Source organism: Eriocheir sinensis, chromosome 29 (genome assembly GCF_024679095.1).
Source record: "Eriocheir sinensis breed Jianghai 21 chromosome 29, ASM2467909v1, whole genome shotgun sequence".
NCBI classification, from domain to species: domain Eukaryota; kingdom Metazoa; phylum Arthropoda; class Malacostraca; order Decapoda; family Varunidae; genus Eriocheir; species Eriocheir sinensis.
The window spans coordinates 17,443,774-17,466,522 of NC_066537.1; the positions used below are offsets into that span (position 1 = coordinate 17,443,774).

The 22,749-nt window shown below is 39.2% G+C and overlaps 1 protein-coding gene and 1 long non-coding RNA gene across 2 annotated transcripts in view; one reads left to right on the forward strand and one right to left on the reverse strand.

The window, feature by feature from the left end:
• LOC127005226 (uncharacterized) overlaps positions 1–11,690 on the forward strand; it is a 26,208-nt gene extending 14,518 nt beyond the window's left edge. The window contains exons 1-2 of the long non-coding RNA XR_007758382.1: positions 1–11,189; positions 11,433–11,690. The exon at positions 1–11,189 is cut by the window's left edge and continues 14,518 nt beyond it. This is a non-coding gene — a long non-coding RNA (uncharacterized LOC127005226). The remainder of the gene's footprint in view (positions 11,190–11,432) is intronic.
• On the reverse strand, positions 10,759–21,658 carry LOC127005225 (uncharacterized). The gene is made up of 3 exons (XM_050873957.1): positions 21,435–21,658; positions 19,033–19,128; positions 10,759–13,992 (listed from the first exon to the last, which is right to left on the reverse strand). The coding sequence occupies exons 2-3, from the start codon at positions 19,122–19,124 to the stop codon at positions 13,773–13,775; spliced, it is 312 nt and encodes a 103-aa protein (XP_050729914.1). The 5' UTR covers positions 19,125–19,128; positions 21,435–21,658; the 3' UTR covers positions 10,759–13,772.
• Between the last annotated feature and the right edge of the window lie 1,091 nt (positions 21,659–22,749).

A 22,749-nucleotide genomic window follows, 5' to 3' on the forward strand; every position in this document is an offset into this window, starting at 1 on the left:
GGAGTGCTGAGCTCTCATGCACGTATGCGTGGTACTCTTAGCAGTAAAATCACCAAAAATTGTTTTTTCCCCGATTTAAAAAAAAATTTCCACACCACTCGCTCATTCCTAGCTGGCAACTCTGGATTGTGAGTCAGAGCCATGGGGTGCTCTCTGCTTCCTCACACGTCTCAGCTATCAACCCGCCTTTGTCACGCGTGGGTATACAGCATTTCCTTGCAGAAATCTTGCAGTTTTTGTGAGACCTGCATACACCTACAAAATTGAAAATTATATAATAGTAAGAGAAAAGGGCCTAGAAGTGGTGACTGAAGCTGATCTGTCACCAGAGAAGCATATAAGCAATATGTTTGTAGATTCATGCAGTATGCCAAGGAATATAAAAATGTCATTTCACTACCTGGATAAAGATATGATGAAAAAAATAACCACAATGATTAGACCAAAACTGGAATATCCGTAGCTGTATAGTTGCCTCACAAAAAGAAACACTTAAAGCTGGAAACAATAGAAAGAACTGGAACATCTAATCTATTCAGAAAGATAAAAATAAATACAGCTAATGCCACTGGAGGAAAGAAGAGGGAAAGATGACAATATTTAAACTTATGAATGACTTAGAGGAAGTGAAGTCAGGGAGTTAACGGGACAAGAAAAAAACAAGAAAGGGAACACGTGTTAGTGACACACAAAATATTAGTTTATATAATATATAAATACTTGGAATATATTAGAAATGGTGGAGGCAAAGTGGTGTGGCAATTTAAAGAAAAACTGGACAAATACAAATTTGGGGAGACAGGACCACACAAGTTTGGCTGAGGCTCTGTATCTGTAAACACACACACACACACACACATTACATGCATACATACATATATACATACAATAATTAATCATTCTAGCAGATGCATTTGAAGGATGGGCAGTTGGTTTAAGGGAATTAGTCTTACAAATATTGCAAAAAGTAGCTTGCATGAAAACATTTTAAAGTAAGGTACATGCTGTGCATGAGTATGTGTTTGTTGATAACCAACATCTAATGACCCAGATAAACAGTACCTTCAACTCAGAGATTAAATTTATAGGCTGATGGAATATTAACCCTTTCACACACCAAAAATTTAATAAGTTTCTCTTTCCAATGTGACATCCATCTGGGGCTCTGAGGCTCAGGGGCCTTGCAGAATGGCCTGACCGTGCAACGAATTTTTTTTCATGTTATCAATTTCACCCATGAGTATTTTTCTTTCCTGGCATTATTATATATCATTGGTTTTGGAAGAGATTATTCTGCCTTATGAAAGAAAAAAAATATCAAGAAATGCAAATAAATAGTGAAGTTTATCGACCGAAAAAAAAATTATTAAAATAAGAACTGCTTACGTTCACCACCTCATAGCTTGAAACTTCCTGAGTCGACTTTTTATGATTTATATGCTAATAAAAGGGGATTTTTATGAGGATTCCAACGCTATCATTGGAATTTTCATATGACCAGTAGTTCTTGAGAAAATGGAGGAAAACTATTTTTTCTGTCTATTCTGTTCTCTTCAGTAGAAGAAACAGCTCAAGGGCAGCAAACAAAACACAACGGGCAGGTCAAGGCGGTCAAAATAGAAGTCAATTTTGGCTGGAATAGTTTTGATAATAACAAACATGACTATTAGCGCACCTATTTGCTGTCTGGAAGAACTTCGCAAGATGCAATAATAATCATAATTACCACTAAGTCCTCTCTTCCTAACACATTCAGCTGGAGCTTTTTTTCACTTTTTCCATCATCACCATCACTTTCATGAGAATCATCATTATGCTCTGTACAAATGGGTCTCAAAATCTCTTCACTTGATAATTTCTTAGCCATATTTTCTAATAGTAACAGTTACTGGTCCCTGTAAATATAAAACCAAATATTGTATCACGGCACGATCACTTTACACCAGAAATAAGAATAAATTTCACCAATTTCGTCTGACAGTTGTAATCTAGGCTTACCAGGCTCCAGACACAATTTAAAGGGACGACAGTCCACACTCACAGACTGCCTGCTGAGAGGCAGTTAACCCACGGGCAATTATCATTTCAAATCCAACGGCATGAAAGAGTTGACAATTAGTTTATTTCATAGTTTTAGCTTGGATCTTTGACAAAATATTTTGACACAATTCTGAAAGATACTTTATTTTTGGCAAATTTTTTAAAGTTTTTTTATCCATTTCGAGTCAAAAGCTCAGATGTAGATGATTCAGTTTTGCCGCGAATCGCATCATGGTGCGTGAAAGGGTTAAGCAGTAAATATTAAAAGAAACTCATGCCTTCTTACCAGTAGTGGCATTTTTGCATGGTGTATATGATATGGCAATGTATGTATACAAGTGTCACATTTTTAAGGTGGTTAGTTCAGTGCATTAGTTATTGTTTGATGCCTTCCAGTTTCATTGGCTGCAGCCCCATCTGTTAGCCTGGAAAAAGCCCAGGTTTGTCGATTGCTGTAAGTGAATCATGAGACATCAGAGACTGATCAAGATGGTACCAGTAGCAAAGCAATCTTTTTTTAGAATTGTTTTCATCACTGTGACCTTATTTGATTTTGACTTTTTGTATGGAGCATAGCATACCCATGGGATGCCCTTAAATGCATGATGGTAGTGCTAGAAACAACCAGTTAGGTTGGGATTTTTGAAGTGGGACAGGCTGGAATTAGTGCATGGAGGCAAATTCCCCATATCAGTAGATATGGTATGAGTATATTATAGTAGTTATTAGGCTTTCTCTGCCTAAATGCCATCTTCATGCTTGATCATATATATATATATATATATATATATATATATATATATATATATATATATATATATATATATATATATATATATATATATATATATATATATATATATATATATTTTGTGTGTGTGTGTGTGTGTGTGTGTGTGTGTGTGTGTGTGTGTGTGATGAAAGAGTGTTTTGAAACCTTTTAAAAAAACAGTATAAACTTGAGAGTTCTGAAAAATATTGCGTAGCAAGTACCTGCATGTTTAGTTTCTCGAAAGTAATCCCAACTTTTCTTAATTTCCTGTCCCCTGTGTGCAATGTGGCATGCAGCTCAGAATTTAACTCCTGGCAAGTGGACACCATAATCATTGTATAGGTAAAGTAACAAACCAGTTGCTTCCTTGCTTGTTAATGTTATATTCCACCTCCTCTTTACCCATCCCCTTTGGTATGGCCATTAGTGTCTAAATGTGGGTGTGTCATTAGTTTGGTGCAGCCACTAGTGTCTGCAGCCTGCGACCCCAAGTTAGAGTAAATTGTAGGCCATGTTGGCATGTGTCAATTTGCCACACCTTACACATGTCTAAAAACTGGTTAATTTTGTTTGTCCTCACACACTCAGTGTGTGTGATGTTAAAGATTGTTAATAATGCAATGGATGACGGACAGTGTGGTGTTTCAGGATGGGATAGAGAAAGTAATGAAAGCATGTATGAGCAGTTTAGTATGAGTGTGACAGCGAAAGGAGTGGAGTGTGGAGGGGTGGAGTGGGTGAAGCGTGGTGCGCTGAGATTGTTTGGACACGTGACGAGAATGGGGGAGAATGAATTCATGAAGAGTGTATGAGGAAAGGATTGAGGGAGGAGGTGTCAGGAAGACCACCTGTGAAGTGAATCAATAGAGTGAGAGAGTATTGGAGCGAGAGAGTTGGAAGTAGCAGGATTGAATGTACTGAGAGGGAGTGCCAGAACAGGGAAAGATGGAGACACTTCTGCCGCGGCCACCCCCTGGAGGGTAGTTCCCGTGAGGGAGTAGGGTGTTGGAGATATAGATAGAGAGATAGGGTGGATCCGGTCGTTCAATTCTTACCCATTCTCGGGGAGTGTCAGGACTGAATGTCATCCGTCACAGGCAGGTTTATTTTGTAACCCAAACCGCCCAGTAACAATGATAATAGTGTAAATAAAAAAAATTACTAGCAGCTGCATGTACGAGAGGAGCATGCTAATATACATTACATGCTGTTTTGCTAGTCGCATATTTGGTCCATATTTAGCTCTTTTGTAGCCACTCATAGCTTCAAGTTACCCGAGGCAGATGGGTGAATGATTTCTGTAGGAGTTATGGCAAGAAAGCCAATTTTACTACCTCTAAGTGAAGAAATAGACGGAGCAGTTGTTCTGGTGGTGTGGAAGGGATTCTGTGGAGCTTATGTTGTTATGATTGCAGGGATGGAGTAGGAGTGGTGGGGTTAAACTCATTATTTTCAGACTTCAAACTTTAGATGAGTCAGCTGTTTACTCAGCACTTATCAGATTATGCAACAGGAAACAGTAAAGTCTAGCTCAGACTCTCAAAAATGCTGCTAGACCCATGTGATATTCCATTCTTTTATTACAAAAATGGTAAAAATGTTGGTCCATATGTGCTCATAGTTGTGTTAGAATTGAAGATACAGCACTTGCAAGATGTCAGGACTGAATCAGGAAATTTCTCCATATTTTTTTATTTCATTTTATCTCACCTGTGGAGGAGTTATCCCCAAAAGAAACAAACTTTCACTCTACCTGTTGCTGCGACTGACTCATTAACTATTAGAAAATTTATTTGTATCTTGTGTGTATGCATTCTTTGGTGTGGCTGTAAGATGTTAATTTGACTAACAAACAAGAATTTCTCACATACTGGCATAAGCAAAGCTTGGCCAGTGTGGAGATTGTAATCAAACTGATCACACATTAATGGAAGGTAAATGCAGACATTTGGCTTTTCTGTTTTCCTTACTTCACTACAAGTATTTACATTTGATCAACCAAAACTACATTGCATCAAATGTATTACCTCCTGATGTTGCTAATGTTCATGCTGTCACTCTACCATGTCTTTGAATGAGTAATCCAACTCTTTTTGTTTTATTCAGTGCTTTATATTGTAAACAGCACATTATTTAATAGATTGCAAGTAGCAGCAGCAAAGTAGATTCCACTGAGCTTTAGAGTTTAGCCACTGCTGGTTTAAAGCGTGTTCATGAATGATGGCTGTTGTTATTTAAGTATGTAGTCATAGGACTCACTGAATTACCATCACTTATCCACAGAAGTTCCTTCAGGTATTCCTCACTGCCATCATTGAGTGATCATATTCCACCTGTTTTTTTGTAATTTTGTTACAGCCTTGAGTATTATTTTAAGAGAACGACTGTTTGTAATTTTTTTACATGGTTTCCATCTTTCTTAGTTGGATCTGTAGACTGTATAACAGCAATTTTATTGATTTTATCTATTGGCTGATTTGGTTATCAATTGAAGTTCAAATGACATACAACTACAGGTAGAGCCAGCAGCATTACAAATCAGCTGTCATGGTGACATGACCAGGTGATTACTGAATATAGATTTACCACTAATTAATTATACGACATCAGACAAACAGCTACCCTGTGAAACTAGTGCCAAATAAGTAATAATATTTTCTAATCATGAAAAGCAGAGCGTAAAAGTTTGAGAGCAATTCTAGCATGAGTACTGAAAACTGGCTGAGTTGGTTTTTGACTGTATAGTTTGAACTTGTGAGAGAAAGGACAGGAATTGGAGCAAGATGCAAGTCCGGTGCAGGTCCAATTCCAAAAATTGCATCATACGCCTTAATCTTTTCACATGATTTCTTTTCCTGACAATCTTCTTCCTTGTTTCCACTGTTAGATAGTGTCTTCATCAATCCCTCTTGTCTGTAAAGGAGCTGCTTTTAGTTGATATTGGGAGTGTTGGTTTACATGGTTTTATTTTTATTAAATCAAAAGTATCCATATGAATATTTTTTTCTGTAATTCATTGCAATTTCATTCATTCTGTACTAGTACTAGTAAGTACTGTACGAGAAATGTTGAGATTTGAACAGAAAAAAATGAACCTTTTAAACAGGTCCACTACAAGTAATACAGGTTCATTAAAAAAGGAAAAGTTATGGTTGCCAGCAATCAAATTGTAGAACTTTTTAGTGTGTACACCAGCACAATCTGATCCTACCTGTCATGGGGGGAGAGGAGGGGGAAGGCATCCCGACTTGTGCATCTCTCCCTGAACATTCCTTCTCCATTACTGATGCTGTTTACAGATCATAAAGTGCCTTGGACTTAGTATTCCTTGATGTTAGTTTTGATAGGATAAGTAATGTTGAAAGTTTTAATAAAATATTTTATGTATTTGCTCTCAGAATCTTTGTTGACCCCCAGGGCATGTTACATTATGTACACCATTGTACACTAATGTACACCACAACACCCTAGAGCATGTATGTACACACAGACAATCTAAGTCACAACTATTCAGAACCTTGGCGGTCCCCAAAATGAACAAGACAAAAATCATCAGGGACTTGAGCCTTTGGCAACAATGTTTATCCAGGGGCCAAATTTCCCTAAACATAGTCAGTCAAACCATGACTCAAGGAGTACAACAATATGAACTTATTTTTTTCTCTTCTGTTCACAACAATATAACTGATGAGACATGACAACATAATAAGGTTGTTATGATTGAGGAGTGAATTATGCTTCTAATGTAATTTTCTGAAGTAGTTGATTGCATTCATAAGATAAACTACACAAGATCATATTGTAGCATTTATGTTCATAGAAAAAATGATCAAATCATACATGGTATATGTGAGGTCACAGTTATATGGTTAGCATAATTCTGTCAAAAAATCAGTATTGCAGGAAAAGTTTCATGTAAGTGGTGTCATCTGGATTTTTGTCACTTGCTACATAGTTCTACAAATTATACGAGTTAACCATAAAGAAGTAACAAAAATCCAGATATACATATTTTTTCAGAGCTCATTCTTCCCTCACTTCAGCCTAAATTGTAATGGAAGTTTATAATCTGATAAAGAAAAATAATGAAAATTTATAAAGTATATACACAACTATAAAGGAAATGCTCAGGGCTTCAATGATATAAATGCACACACCACTGACTTATCTGTCAGCAGGGACACACATTCATGTAATATGCACTGGTTCATGAATAGGGTAGTAGGTAAGTGAAACAAATTCAACAGAGATATACTTCATGCAAACAGGACTCAGTTTAAATACAGGTTGGAGCAATCTATGGATGTGGGAAAGTGATGAATGACTAATTCATTTGAGAATGAGTTACCAGTCTTACTTCTTGTAATCCTTGTGTAAAAACTTCGTCTCATGTTTATTACATCACTATGGAGTTGTGTGGCGGTATGTCATTATATTTTGGATGTTAAAATCTGGATAAATTATGGTTATTTGGTTAGAAAAACGTGGAATGGATCCACCTCATTTTTTTACTTGGAATGTTATACGCAACTTCACACCACACAGTTTTCATACACCTAGCCCTTATATATTGAGACCCTAGTGTATTTCCTAACTAAAACAAAATTCTAAAAGGCCATCCTCTTTTAGAGTATGTGCGATAATTCATTTTCATGCTGCAGCAGTGTTGATAAAGCATAAACACATTTAAACAACAACTAAATGCCTCTCAAGAAGAGGTGATAGAGAGAGGCATTATGCCAACAAAGAAATTTATGAAGGAATTCATTATGTCATGACCTATAGAGTCAATGAGTCTTTATATATACTAACAGCTATTCTTGGCCCCTTTCAGTACCTGATCCAGCGCCTGTGGCTCACGTAGGCTGCATGCACTTCACTTACTGTATTCTAAACTGCAATCATGGTGATTATAATTTAGAACACATTTGTAATCAGTAAATAATATATGAAAAAAATTTGCAGGATCTGCCCCAAAATACTATAAAAGTAAAGTATCAGATAAATGTTTGAAATTATCATTAAAAGTTAGATGAAATATGATGAAAAATACATGCACAAAAAAGCTGTCGCTTTATTACATCTACATGTGTGATGGTTGCTTCTGTGAGCCATTCTGAGGCATGACATATACTAGACTACCTTTCATATGAGTGATTCTAAAAATGTTTCCTTGTAGGTGAAGCTTTTTCTTGCAATAGTTTAATAATATTAGTACTTTAATCTATTCAATTAGTGATGAAAATTTATGCCACTTAAGTTTCAAAGTACTTTGTAACAAAATGATTTACATAGTGAAGTCAAAAGTTCAATGACAATGTTTGAACTGAAAACCATGAGACATTGCCTCACTACAATACAAAAGTATCGCAAGTGTGAGGCTAATACTCCACACAGATGTGGTAACCAGTGACTGTGGAACAAGTTTGTTCATCAGCTGATACAATGGAATAATAGATGATAAGCTACCATAAATAATTGGCACACTCAGTAATAGCTAGCTTATTATTTTATATTTGGATCATGAGGCATGCCTAAAAACTACTACTTGTCAACAACTCAGCTGGTTTATCAAGAGAGGAAGCTAAAGCTGCCATAATGCACTGTAAATGCATATAAGTGCATTGTAATGCTGGCATGCTGGTCATACCTCATGACTGGGAACCAAGCTAAACATTCTGGAGTATGATTGCCGAGAAAAGTTATATAAACTTTGCTGGTGATGAGGTGTCAAATAAGTTACAATTCATAATGAATCCTCAAATGACTAGCATTATCTATGGTTCCTCATCTTGTAAGGCTGATTTTTTTTAACAATCATGCTGTTAAGTGTAAATGACATTCTAACCACTACTATCATTGAACAATATTTTTTTATTATGCACAGATAAGCTAAAGAAAATAATAAACGAGTATGAGATACAGGTAACTCTCGATATACGTGAGTATTGTGTCCTTGAAGAGGTCGCGTAAATCAAAAACAATGTAAATCAAACAAGAGGTAGGTTTCTATTGAAAAATAAATATTCACTTCATTCAGGAGAGAGAGAGAGAGAGAGAGAGAGAATATCCATATCACCGAGATATCCACTCAGGCGCTCAGTCTCAACCTCACTCGTGTGAGGAAGAAATGAGGGACACCATGAGCGACTGGCTAGTATTGGTACCGGTACCGAGCAGTCTGGTACCGCTACCGTACCATATAGCTGGTACCGTTAGTATCGGTATTGGTACCGGTACCTGCCCACCCCTATTGTTGAGTAGCGTGGCAGCGTGGGTACTGTATTGTTGTTCAAGTGGTGTACAGGAAGAACTGAGCTCAGCTGTGTGGCCACGGCACAGTGTGAGTCCAGTTGCATGAGACATCTGGTGGCCACTCCAGCAAATATTGTGTATAAGTGAAAAAAACGTGTAAATTAAACATTTATTTGGATTTTGGACCCCGCGTTATTTCAAAAACGCGTAAACCAAACTCGGGTAAATTGAGAGTTACCTGTATGTGAATAAAAAATGTAAGTGTCACTGTGTCATATGAGGTGACTAAAAGTACCTTGAGTTGAGGTTAGGAAAGGTCTCCCCATTTAAACTATTTTTGCTTGATGTCAGAGTGGTCACATGGCCTTACTGACTTTCCACCCTGCTTCTTTAAGAAACAGGACGACTCTTGATGACAACAATCTCAAAACTGGGTACTTTTTGGTCTTCATATTTCCTGTGTGTTACAGGGAGCAGTGATAGAGGGCTGGAAATCTCTCCACTGGAAATTTACTTCCTAAATGAGAAGAACAGGGGGCTATCTTTGCTTCTGTTTTTCTGTATTTATTCTTAAATTGCTTTCTTGGATGCAAACTTGAGTCTGCAGGAATGGCATGTTAAATATATATATAAAAAACAATCGCTTTTGCTGAAAAACGAAGTAAATTGTGCTAATCATACATGGCTGATTTGTACAAATCTGATGCCATCACAGCTGCCATAAGTTATTCGTTGGTGAGTGTGCATTGGCATTTCTGAATCAAGATGACACCTTGAAATATAACCTGGTTGACATTTGTTGTATAAATTTGGTAGCAAGAACTTTAAATCAGTAGATAAAAGAACTCAAGAATAATACAAGGAATGATCAGCAAGAATATGCATGTTGGAAAACCTCAAGTGTGGGGAATATCAAATTTGCTAACATTTGAGTAGTGGAATGTTGTTAAGGAATGAAAAACACAATAGAAATATTTCAAAGGGGAGGAACTGCAAAACCAAATACATACAGTAAAAGTAGAGCAGGAGACTTGATAGTATATGTGAGTTACTGTATGGGAGAGACATGTGGAGGAAGAAAAAGTTAGGTACATGTGAGATTGGACTGAGTGTAAGGTAAATGTAATATGGCTAGAAGAATGAGGAGTTGGAATGGCAACACAGAAAGGAAATGCATGTAGGAACAGTATCATGACTTAATTAAAAAAGGCAGAGATTTGGGAGAAGAAAAGATCACTCAGATTGTGCTGAAGCATGAAAATTGTCTCATGAACTGTGACATGAGGTGGTGGCTGAGTGGTCAGAGTGCAGGTGTGATGCCATGGAGGACCTGGGTTCAAATCCCACCAGCTGCTTCCAAGCTAACAATTTTCAGTCATCGACAAGTGGCATAAGACTACCCACATGCTGTCCTGTGGCTGTATAACTAACCCTCTCGAGTTTCGCGCTCGCTTCGTTCCGAAGGTGTAGCACTAAACTCAAGGATTGTGAAACTTGAGGTATTGAAAACACTGAAAAAGCGCTTATTTGTTCTGACCCGTTTTTTTTTTTTTTTTTTTTTTTTTTTTTTTTTCATGTGGCCTATGGCGCCAGTAGACTATTCATCGGGGCCTGATGGTCGGTCCCAAGCCCATCATGGCACAGGCAACTGTTTATAGTGGCGCCATTATAATTGGCCCCCCCCAGAGCTCACTTTTTTTCTCCTTTACTCCCTTGTTATCTCAAAATATGTACCTTGAAAAAAGGAAGAAGACAGGAAGAGAAAACGGGTCGTTTTAAAGACACAGTTGAAGCCTTACGATTGGCTGAGCTCTGAAAACACGCTTGTGATTCGCTGGGAGTCCGATGACATCTTCGCCGGTGCTCACCCAATCAGTGGCCTCACTGCTGTAAGGCGGTGTCACACTGGCCGTTTTCCTCTAACTGCTGTGGCGACTGGCAAAGCCCGTACGCCCATCCAGGAGCGAGTTGTCAGTTGTCCGTAAGCTGGTGTCACACTAGGCCTTTTTCTTCCCACCGCGTTGGCGGCAGCTTGGGCAACCAGCAACTTTTCCGGGTGTGCGTCACACACCTAAGGGGAAATTAGAAGGGTGTGGGGGGGAGGGGCAGAAGGGAGAGTCAGGTCATGTCATGACACACACACACACACACACACACACAGAAAGGGAAATGAAAAGGGTGGGGGGAGGGAGGGGCAGAAGGGAGAATCAGGTCATGTCTTGACCTGAGTCAGGTCATATCATGACCAAAGCCCTGATCTGACTCTCCTTTCTGCCCCTCCCTCCCCACACCATTCTCATTCCCCTTCTGTGTGTGTGTGTGTGTGTGTGTGTGACAAGCCATGACATGACCTGACCTGAGTCAGGTCATGTTTTGACCAAAGCCCTGATCTGACTCCTTTCTGCCCCATCCTCCCTACATCCTTCTCATTTCACCTACTGTGTGTGTGTGACCCGTACATGTCAAAGCAGCACGAAAGTCGGGGTGATAATGCGCGAAAGTCGGGATGGTAAGAATTTAGGACTAACCGTGAAACTCGGATAGCGCAAAACTCGAGAGGGTACTGTAGTTTGAAAGTGAAGTTTAGCAGAGATTTCTTTGAAGTTTTCCACAAACTTTTTTTCACCACAAAGGAGGCAGTTCAAGGGCAAGAAGCAAAAAAAGTAAAAAAGCCTGCAAGGCTCTGCTCCAGCAAGGCCAGAAGAGGTTAATTTAAGCAGATGTGTCTTGATACGCTTCTCTTGAAAAAAAAAAACTAGCCCTCAGCACAGTATGGTATGGTAGGCATGTGAGAAAATACCCATAGCCTTGGGGTTAAAAGATGCCAAAAATACTTGTAATTGGGCATTATTATTTATATTTTTTATTTATTATCATTATTTTTTTATAACATTCTCTCTATGGTGCTGGTAGACTATCTTGGTGGGGTCTGACAGTCGGCCAAGAAGTACAAGTGTTTGCAGGCTTGTTAGGTGAAGCAGCACAATCTGTTTTTGCATGTGGCAAGGACATTGAGATCTTGGAAAATTTCACATAACTTGGTAGTGTGGTGCAGAACAATAAGGGTCTCATCAATAAGTCTTGCAGCAGGTTGGCCTGGCTTACGGTGTTATGGACTCGCCCAGCATGAGTATAATATGGCATATGTACAGGACAAAGTTTCTTGTGCTCCCTGTCTTACTGTATGGCTCTGAGACATGGACACTGAATAGTGACTTGAAGAGGCAGAGTGATGCCTTTGGTAGTAAGTGCCAACAGAATCATGGGTATTACTAGAATGGTTTTGTGTCAAAACGGCAATTACTCCGTGAGATTGATTCAAAGCTTATTACCTGCATAGTCAATGAATGCCAACACCAGCTATACAGGCATGTGGCAAGCTACCCAGAAGCCAGCCTTGCTCACCAGGTTGTTCTGTAAGAGACAATCCTGAGTGGAGGAGGCAAAGGAGACGCCCACCGAGTTCATAGCTTGAGAAAGTCAACAGTTGATCCTGCTATGAAGTACTTGGGATGGGAAAGGAGCCTGCATGGAGACTTGCCCAGAGGAACCCCCGGGGTTGGTGTCGTAAGGTGGGTGAGACAACATGCTCCCTGGCGTATTCCCCAACTGAATGATTGATTGAGCTCCTATCTTCTTACTGACTTGTCTTTTGCCACTTAAATGTTGCTTCCTTTTCTATATTTCCTATTTTCAAGCTAACTGCATACCTCCATTCCTCTCACAGCCCTGCTGCTCCCCTATGCTGTCCAAATTCCAAATGCAAGAGTTAGCCTGCATTTTCATCTTTTTCACTAAACTCTGAAACAGCCTTCATTTGTCTGTATTTCTTTCTGTCTATGAGTTCAACACCAAGAGGGGAGTACAAAGACACTAAAACTTTAATTGACCATGCTTTGGATACTTATGTTCTTTGTGTAGGAATAGTGATTTATGGGGTTTCTCTTTTTTTGCCCTTAAATGTCTTTGATGTAGAAAGAGTAAAAAGTAATGTAGAAATGTGAAGAAAAGAATGAGAAAATCATTTTTGAAACAAATCAACCATGGCAATCTTACTTTTACATAGAATCCTGGGAATCCATGACCAGATACTGTCTCTGGTACCAATCATAAAGGATTGGTGAAGACAGCTGCTAGTGCTGGAAAAAGCATAGACTATGAGAAAACTGGAGATGAGAATCAACACAACTGGTATATGTAACATTATCAAGAGAAAAGACAGCCTATGTCAGGTAAAGTAAGAGGTCTTGAAAGTGGTAAAGCATACCTATAACAAAGCAATATGTTGTGAAGGTTGTAGTGTGGCTGAGGCTTTCATAATACAGCAGGAAATTGAATAAAACTAGTAATTTAACAACTAAAAACAAACCAGGCCACCAAGATAGTCACACAGTACAACTGTGTGACTAAATAATAAGCAACAATGATTTGAACAAATAACAATGGTAAGGAAGTAGGTACACAGAATAAGTCACAGCAGAAACAATGGCAGGAGAAAAGAAAAAAGTTTGTAAAACTGGATGAGCAAAAAACAAGAGAGAGATAGGGAGACTGCTGGGAGGAGGTACACAGACTGTCACAACAGTAATAATGGCAGAAGGAAAATGGAAGAGAAAAAGATTAGAGACTTGGATGACCAAGAGACAGGGGAGGAGGAGGAGCCTGTTGAGAGAACAGTGGCAGGTACTGAGGTGGAGAGGGAGGGTTAAGTGAGCAGCAGGCAGTACACAATGTAGACTAGCACTCCTAGGGCCAGCAGCAGCACAGACAACAGCATGGCCACCCGGTTCTCCCCTCGGAGGCTGCGCAGGTTGCTCTCATGCCGTGAGAGGTGAGACTTGATGTCCTTCACTTCCTTCTCCAGACGCTTCTTTTCGTCATTGGGATAGTGCCGCCGTCGCAGCTTGGTTTCAATAAAGTCTAACCTGCAGTGTGGTGATGGGGATGGGGTGGTGGGGTTATTTCAAATAAATCTAATTTATATTTAGATAAAAATAAAAATAATTACTGCAGTTATTTTTACAGTAGAGGTAACCCTCGGCTATCACGCCCAATTGGGGCTGCTGTAGCTGAAGAGCTTATGGTAATAATTCCAATTGGTTCCAAGACCACAAATTTAATTCCAAATTCACTTACTTAAACATTTTTAAATACCTGCCTGTCCAATAATGTCCCAACACTTCCTCAGTGTTAAGGAGCAACTGACTGCAGCTACGCAAGGCTTGGGAACCAGCCCTGGATGCTGCAATCCATGTGATTTTTTATTTGTTCATGTTTCTGGTATATGCCCCTCACTGTTGACGCACTGATAACAAACCTCTTCCCAACACTTCTCTTCGTCTTGCTATTGTCTAACGATTTCACTGTCTCAAGTTTCTGTGCATAAGTCAAGTTTTTTCACTTCTTTATCTCCTTTCCAGGTGCTGCCGCATTACGTTGGGCACTAATTTGAGGATGGTGGGATGGTGGAGGGGATATTGACCATTGTTGGTGAACACAAAAAGGGTCTCACGACTATCAGTTCTCACTGGCATTGCATGCTTAGTCTGGTTTGGTGGGAAGAGACTCCCGAGTCCTAGTCAGGTGGCCAATCAGTGTACAAAGGGATTGTGATGTCAAGGCATGGGAGGTTTGAGTCAACATTGGTGAGCTACAGCAGTAATTTTGGGAACAGTAAAGGTATTTGGACAGATTTTTAAGGGATCCAAAATTGCAATAAAACGTGATAGCTGAACATATGATAGCCGAGGGTTGAGTGTACACTTGTTCCCCAATATTCACGGGTCCACTGTTCTCAGATTCGCAGATTTCCCCCAAAATTAAAAAAGGTAGCTGCAAAGGAACTTTCATGGTATCACTCCAAGCATTCATCATCTGCCAGAAGACGATTTGGCTAATCCTAAGGATAGGGTGATGTATTTATGCTTGAAGCAGCATGAAATATCATAAGTAGGCGAATGCATGAGGACAGAGGCAGGATAGGGGGAAAGGTAGGAGGCAAGGGAAGACTGCTCTATCCACAGTGGGTCAACATCTGAATACACTCGGCCCTCAATTTAACAGATTAAAAGGGGGAAAGGGTGGTCCGTTGCTTGAAAATACTTACATACGATAAATACTGGCATACAATAAAAGTACTGTTAAAAAAAAAAAAATGTAAAACAATACCAACAAACCTAATAATAAACATAGGTATATAGTTCTTTTATTGTGTATGTTGTCTGCACGTTGTCTGTACAGGTGGCGTTCACAATTTGTCCCGTTCAAGCTCTCTCTGTCCGAGCTCTGCTAGAGGACCAACAAAACAAACCATGCTTTTTCTTCTTCTTTTGACTTGTTCTGCATTATTGCCGTAAGACAGGCACAGCCTAACTAGCCCCATAGAACACTCCAGAAGAAGCCATCTCCACCTTCGCCTCCGCTCTGCAATTCTGCAAGTGTGCTAGTCTCGCATGGGACAACGAAACTTTTTTTTCCCAGTTTTCAGTGTGTTATGAAATAACGTGATAACTGTTTCTATCAGAAATCATTAAATGACTGACTTTTCAATGGCTGTTACACCCGCCGCCACAGCCGCAAAACAACATGCATACTCTCTAATCATTTCACTCACCGCTCACACTAATTGAACAAAATCAGGTAAATGAATGTTTTTCCTGCTGTCTATTCCCCCTGTAGGCATGCGTGGTGGACAGCAGCGTGACTTGTTTTTGAAAGGAGGTATTTCTCGCAACACAGGCCCACGAATTGGACCACACACGCCACCGCCATGTCCCGTCCCGTGCTTCGTATTTCCGCCGTCCCAAACCGCAAGCCAAATAAATTTAACCAAACCTAATTTAAGGGAAGACTGCCGTGGATTAAAATTGCATCTATGGTCATGAATAATTTGTATGTTGTATATAATTTATTAGTACCTTTGTTATCATATGAAAATTTCAAGCTGATCAGATGAAATGAAAAATTAAGAAAATTATTTTTCGTTGTTTTTATGAAAATTTTGAATTAATTTTTCTCAGCCATTTTTTTTACTGACTTTCTTGTGACATGCACATCAGATAATTCATTGTTATTCCAACAATTTGTCAAGATGTTTTTTTTTTTAAACTGTTTTTGTCGATCTAAAAAAAATTTTTTTTGATTTTTGAAAATCTTTTTTGGAAAATTTTCCCATATATTGAAACTACAGTACCCTCTCGAGTTTCTCGCTCACTTCGTACCAAGCAGTTGCCGCACTTAGCCTACCCCATGCCTGCAACAGGTCCTCCAACAGAATCCTTGCTGTTTTACTGTCACTGGAAGTGGGTAACAGAGAACACCTCCAGACTAGCACCAGAACCATGATAAAGAACTGCTGTATCCTTGTCACTGCCTGTGTCATATGCTGGTTCACTGGTGGTTATACTGTTGTCTGCTGGACTCTCTACAATTTCTTTGAGCAGGAGCTGGATCTCAGGTTCATTGGTGGTTATGACAGCACACAACTTCCTGTAGGACTGACTGTAGAACAGCTTTGTGTTGGCAATAATTACTTTATCTAGCAGTTGATAAGTGTTGTGTTTGCAGAAAAAAAAAAAAAAATGACTGCTGGATGATGCAAGTTGAAGTGATTGGGGTCACAAGTTGTGTTATCCATCAGATCCAAAATCTTGAAAGGAATTCCCTCCTATTTGCATCTGGCCTTGGCGTCATGAAAAACCTTATCAAGCCACTTGACGACAAGTCCAGCTGTTGTCTAAGTCTTGGACTTCTGCTGCCAGTAAACTCTAGCCTTTCATATCTTCTAGATTTCTGAAGGTGTGTGGTTTCTTGGCCTTTTAAAAAGGAAAGGGACACATTTTGAGGGGGCTGTAGCATTGGAGTAGACAATGGTGTAACATGACTTGTCCACCTTCCTGCCATAGGCTTGCTTCTCCTGATGAGAGACGTAGGTTGTTGATGGCAAATGCTTCAACTGAAGCACTGTTTCATCCATGTTGAAGATAGTGTTCCTTGTATAACCTTCTTCAATAACTGCTTTCAATATTATCAAGAAATCTGCCGTGGCCATGTCAGATAACGCACGATTGCCTGTCAGGCTGATGTTCTTCAGGCCTTCTCTTGAAAAGCAACAGAAACCATTGCAGGACTTGCATGAAGAGGCTAGGCTGGGGTAACATCAAGGTGTTGACAGGCAAATGCAAAAGCCTTTAGTTTTTTCCCTAAGAACTGGTCCATCAACAGGGATGTTCTCACATGTCTGCCTCAACAAAAACATCTGCAACCAATGTTCAGTTCATGTTAAAGTCTCATCCCAGTATCGAACATGTCCATCAATTGCTCCAGTCCCTTAGGCAGTGAAACACTTCAGTACCTTCGCCTTGTTCTTGAAAATGGCGCAAATCGTTGATGCACTGAGGTTGAACTCCCTTGACTAATGTGCAAAACTCTCCTTTCTCCACTCGATGAATAATGTCCAAATGCTTCTGGTAATTGAGAGGAGTATTCTCCTTTTGTCTGAGCTGGCTCAAACATTTTCTTTTGGGGGTCCTGGCTGTCCATAGTGTCCTGGGTGAGGTAACCTTGAGGGGAACAAATGCTACGTGGCCCTTGTAAAGTAGAGGTGAACACACGTGATGCACATAAGGTCCAAATGGCCAACTGAATATGATGGCTTTAGTGTGCACACTTGCCACCAGGGCCGGCCTGTGTTTGACTGGCATGGTTCTTGGTCAATGGGATTGGCTACAGTCGCGGCACTCGAGTCTGAGGTGTGTGTTATTGTACTCTCGTAACCTGTCGTCACACAGTGTGTTAGATATTGTGGATAGCCTACATGTAAGGAACAGTTGTCAGTATCAATATTATGCAGGCACCAATGACAAATACCATTAAATATAACTGATTTTTGAGTTTCAGATTATTAATACTATCACAAATAGCTGCCAAGGCTATTCAATAATTATAATCAGCGATTTTACAAATTAACAAAACAATAATAATTTAAAACTCAAAATCAACTATAACTGATGATATTCATCACTGCTGCCTGTATAATATTGATACAACTGTTTCCTATGTACAGGCTATCATATATTATCCACAGAATTGAACAAGCCCTGTGACAGCAGGTTGCTGGAGCATGATGATGCACACCTCTGACTCAGGTGCTGCAACTGTTGTAGCTAGCAGAAATGAAGGTGGGTGCTGTGAATTATAAATCTCCTCAGAAACGAGCTACTATAGTTCAAGAAAACTGAGTTCTTGAGATTTTACCTTGGATTTGAAAAAATAAAGACTTATTGCAAAGTATTGTGGATTACAAATCCCTAATTTACAAATCAATGAATTAGGTAAGTCCACTGTATTTTAATCTTTTTTATGTTTTAATAAAGGTATTCAATGAGCAAACTCATATAAAGAATTTTAGCTTCAAATTTTTAATATTTACTAGTATCAGAAAATTATGAAAATATGAAAAAAAAAAAAAAAACATAAAGTTGCTAAAAGTATACTTTTCCTCTATATGAAAAAATCCTTTGTTATATATAAGATGAGCGTTTTCTTTACTTACTGTCTATAGCAAATCGTTATATGATCATATTAAAAATGATATGGCTTCACATAGCTGTAAAATATGGGAAATAAAAAAATATATATAAAATTGATCCTATTACCTTCAAACTTGGCCCATTATATGACACAGTAATGTGTAATATTGTGCATGTGTGTATATTACAGAAATCAGACTGTATATCCTAAAGTCCACAATGATACCCTTGGGTCATTTAGTCCTTTGCCCAACACTGTTGATTTAAATAAGTTTTATTATACTTGTAAAACAAGAGCAAACTTATCATGAGAACAAAAGGTTAAGGGAACAATATTCCTAGACACTCCACCCATCATAACATTTGTGACAACAAACAAACAGCTATAAGGTGCATCGTCTATTACCAACAACACAACATTGAAAAAGGAATCACCTCTCATAACACTCCTTGATCTCCCGGCTGGTGTCCTCAAGCTGATTCATGACAGAGCCCACGTGGGAGACTCCCTCACCTGCCTCCACCATGGTTCTGTGATGAAAGGGTACCGAGGGTCTTAGTACAGCACCATTAATACCATTGCACTTAATTAAGGATAAATAATACTGTTTTAATCACAGGAAAGAAGACATCAAAGGCTCTGTGAACAAATTTCTACTAGCTATATTTGTTTCCCCTCAGAGAATTTTTACAATTCCAGCTTTGCACTTTTCCTCCAATCAAAGCAAAAACAAGACAAATTTTGTGAGGTACACTAATCTGATCTTGTTCATAGTGAGAAAAGTTGAAAATAACATGGCTATGGCTGAATATTTTTTTCCCCAACATGTAGCTTTGATATTACACCTCTTCTTGCCTCACAATATTTCACAATAACCCACTTGTCTAGTCACAATCAAAGTTAGAGCTCTGGATAAAAACATAGATAATAAGATGACAGCAAGAGCCCAGAGTCTACAAATGCAGTATTCCCATCTATGAGGCTCAGTTACAACATGTGTTCAATTTTGGCAGTATTTAATTTGTCGACTCAGCATTTTGGCGATGAGCATCAAGTGCGCCAAGTTTTGATATTACCAAAGCTTGATCAAATTTATCGATCTTCACATTTACATCCAAATTAGATATGGTATTGTTAAAAATTACTCCCATTTATTTATTTATTTATTTTTTTTTTTTTTTTACATGTGGCCTAGAGCGCCGGTAGGCTATTCCTTAGGGGCCTGATCGATGGTCGGCCCAAGCCTGTCATGGCGCAGGCAATTGTTTATAGTTTCGCCATTATTATTAGTAGTAGTATTGAGAGCAAAGACACAAGAACTTATCAAAACATCATAATTATAATACTTGAATTTTGTTTTTACTTCTGTTTTGTCATTCTAAGTTAATTAATGAGAATTGTTCTTGACCGAGTTCTTTTCTCATCCAATGGAGAGAGAGAGAGAGAGAGAGAGAGAGAGTAAGGTATTAACAAATACAGCATTGGGAGAAGCAAGTTTGGCAAGACCGCAAGGAAATTAGAAATATTACAATGAAAAGAAATTATAAATAAAACTTTATGAATTAAGGTGGTATTAACCCTCTCGCCCACTGTAAGTTTCCAGTAAGTTTCTATTCCACTCACCATGCATTTCTCAGGCTCGACCGGCCTTTTTTTGCCGCCGCGATACTCTACATTCCTGGTAGTATTTTACCCTCACAGATATATCGTACCCCAATAAATTTGGTATCAATGGCTTCATAAAGACTTTTACTAGAACATGCACAAATAAAAAGAGGAAAATATAATATATGAACAATACAGACTTGTTTCAAGTCTTCGTATAGAGTATTGTAGACAACAAATCCTAAGTACCAACTCTTCCCCACTCAGTAGCTAGAAATTTTGTAGGCCAACTTTTTTAGCTGAATATGTGTTTTGAAGCGGAATTTTGTGACGATTCTTATGGTATCCTCAAAATCCTCATACGCCTATTAGTTCCCGAGTTACACTGAGAAAACTTTATTTTTTTCCTCTCCCGTCAGAATAGGCTAAAAACTAAAAATCGCTCAAAGCTCCTCATCTACGCTCCTTAGAAAGGTTGCCATATGTTATCATTTTTTTACAGTTTATGACGCATTTTGCGTCATTGTGCGCCAGGACCTTTTACCCTTGATGACGCAAAATGCGTCATCATGTGCGAGAGGGTTAAGGTCATACTCCGGTAAAAAGGAAAATAAATTGTTAAAAATAAAGTATAGCAAATTTTAGGCTTAAACTTTAGTTACATACCTAGTAACATTCTCCTTCTTTCGTATGACTATGAACGTTCTACATCATGACGTCATGATGTGTGAAGTCATTCCCTGTTACCATTACTTTAAGTTCCAACGTTCCAACAGCTGGTGACCAAATTATGGTAAAGTATAAGGGCGTAATGGTAGGTTGGCGAAACCTGTTGATGTAGACACATACTCTCTCTTATATATTTTTCCAGAGCTCGCTGGCTGCTGGCTCCCTGCTGGCTGTAAGGGGAAGGTGTGCAGGTTTGACACAAGTGTGCTCAGTTTCATTGGACGACCCATATGGCTGTGAAACAGAAATACGAGAGCGTGTGCTAGCGTTTGAAAAGCGCGGCGAAAACAGGGCCAATAATGGCGTCCAAATCTTTGGTTGTCAAGACTCTATCAAGGGACTCTAGGTACGAGGGGCACGGCATGACTAACATCCCAGGCACAACACCCCGAAGGTACTGGTCTCGGCACCTTCTAAACTGAAATCTGTGTGGCTCGGGGTCAATTCTCAAACTTCTGATTAACCAACAAGAAATATTCCCTTTCCCCTGGCAGCAATTCACCTGTGAGTCTCCTCCCAGGCCGGGCACGGGCAGTCAAGGCTCGTCCTCCTCGCGGCTGGAAGTAAACAAGGCTGGCGGCGTTCCGAGAAATACCTCCTCGCAGAAATAAGTCGCTCTGCTGTCCACCACGCATGCGCACTTGGGAATACACAGCAGGAAAACCTATTAATTTGCCTGGAATGGAGTGATAGGAGTAGTAGATAGGCCTAAGAATAAAAATTTTAGGATAGGGTGAATCTCCCCCTTCCCTTCCCCTCCTCCATTAATTCTCACCCCTCACAGCCAATATGCCATTTTCTACTGCCATTATTTTTTGCATTTTCCCTGATTTCCTGTTCTCGTTCAAGTCTGCCCACTTGTGACCTTTGTGATGGTTGATAATGCCTCCAAGAAAGCAACACACCAAACCAATTAACAGACCAAACAAGCAAGAACTGGGTAAACATATCAACGTACGTACGTGGAGTAATAATCTTTCTAAAATCTGCCATGTTCGTTTGTTATAAAGCCTTCTCTTAATTAAAAGTATTTATCTGATGTTTGTGCCATATATTGGAGCCGAAACAACAAGTAAACGATAGCGGTGAGCCAAATATATATAGAAAAGTAAGCAAGTTGAACCTCTCTGTGAGCTATTTTGCGACTGCGAGTTAATTCGTAATTTCTACAACTGACTGATTAACTTTACTGGACTGACTGACTGACTGACTGACCTGCTGGACTGGCTGATCGAGTGACTGACAGTTGGGCTGGAGCGACTAGCTAGGTAGCCTATAACAGCATTTTTATATATTGCAACTGAATGAAGACTTCACTGACACTGACTGACTGAACTGGCTGACATTGACGGGCCAAAGTAAAAGAGAAGGAGAAGTTAGGTACTGAGGATGGAATGTGTGGTCAAACAATTACATTCTGCTGTAATAATACCTGCCACTAATATATGATAACCACATATGGCGGTACAGATTTTATTGTCTTATTGTCCAGGGGGAGGTACCGCTCCCTCCCTTGTTGTGCTTTCCTTCCAACCATTGTATCTTTTTAGTTTCATGGTGCTACCTACACATGTATTAATAGTTGTATAATCACACTCTGTCCTGCTTGGGGGTTGGGATGGCATGTTCCTCCCTTCTCCCTTGTTGTTTACCTGCAACAATAAACTATATATCAATCAATCAATCATATCATTACTGCCATATATGCCACATACGCCAACTGAGCTCTGCGGGAACGTTTTTCTTTTCAGACAAATAATGAATAAAAAAGAAGTATGAGTTTTTATATGAATATATTGTATTGATACCCAATCTCA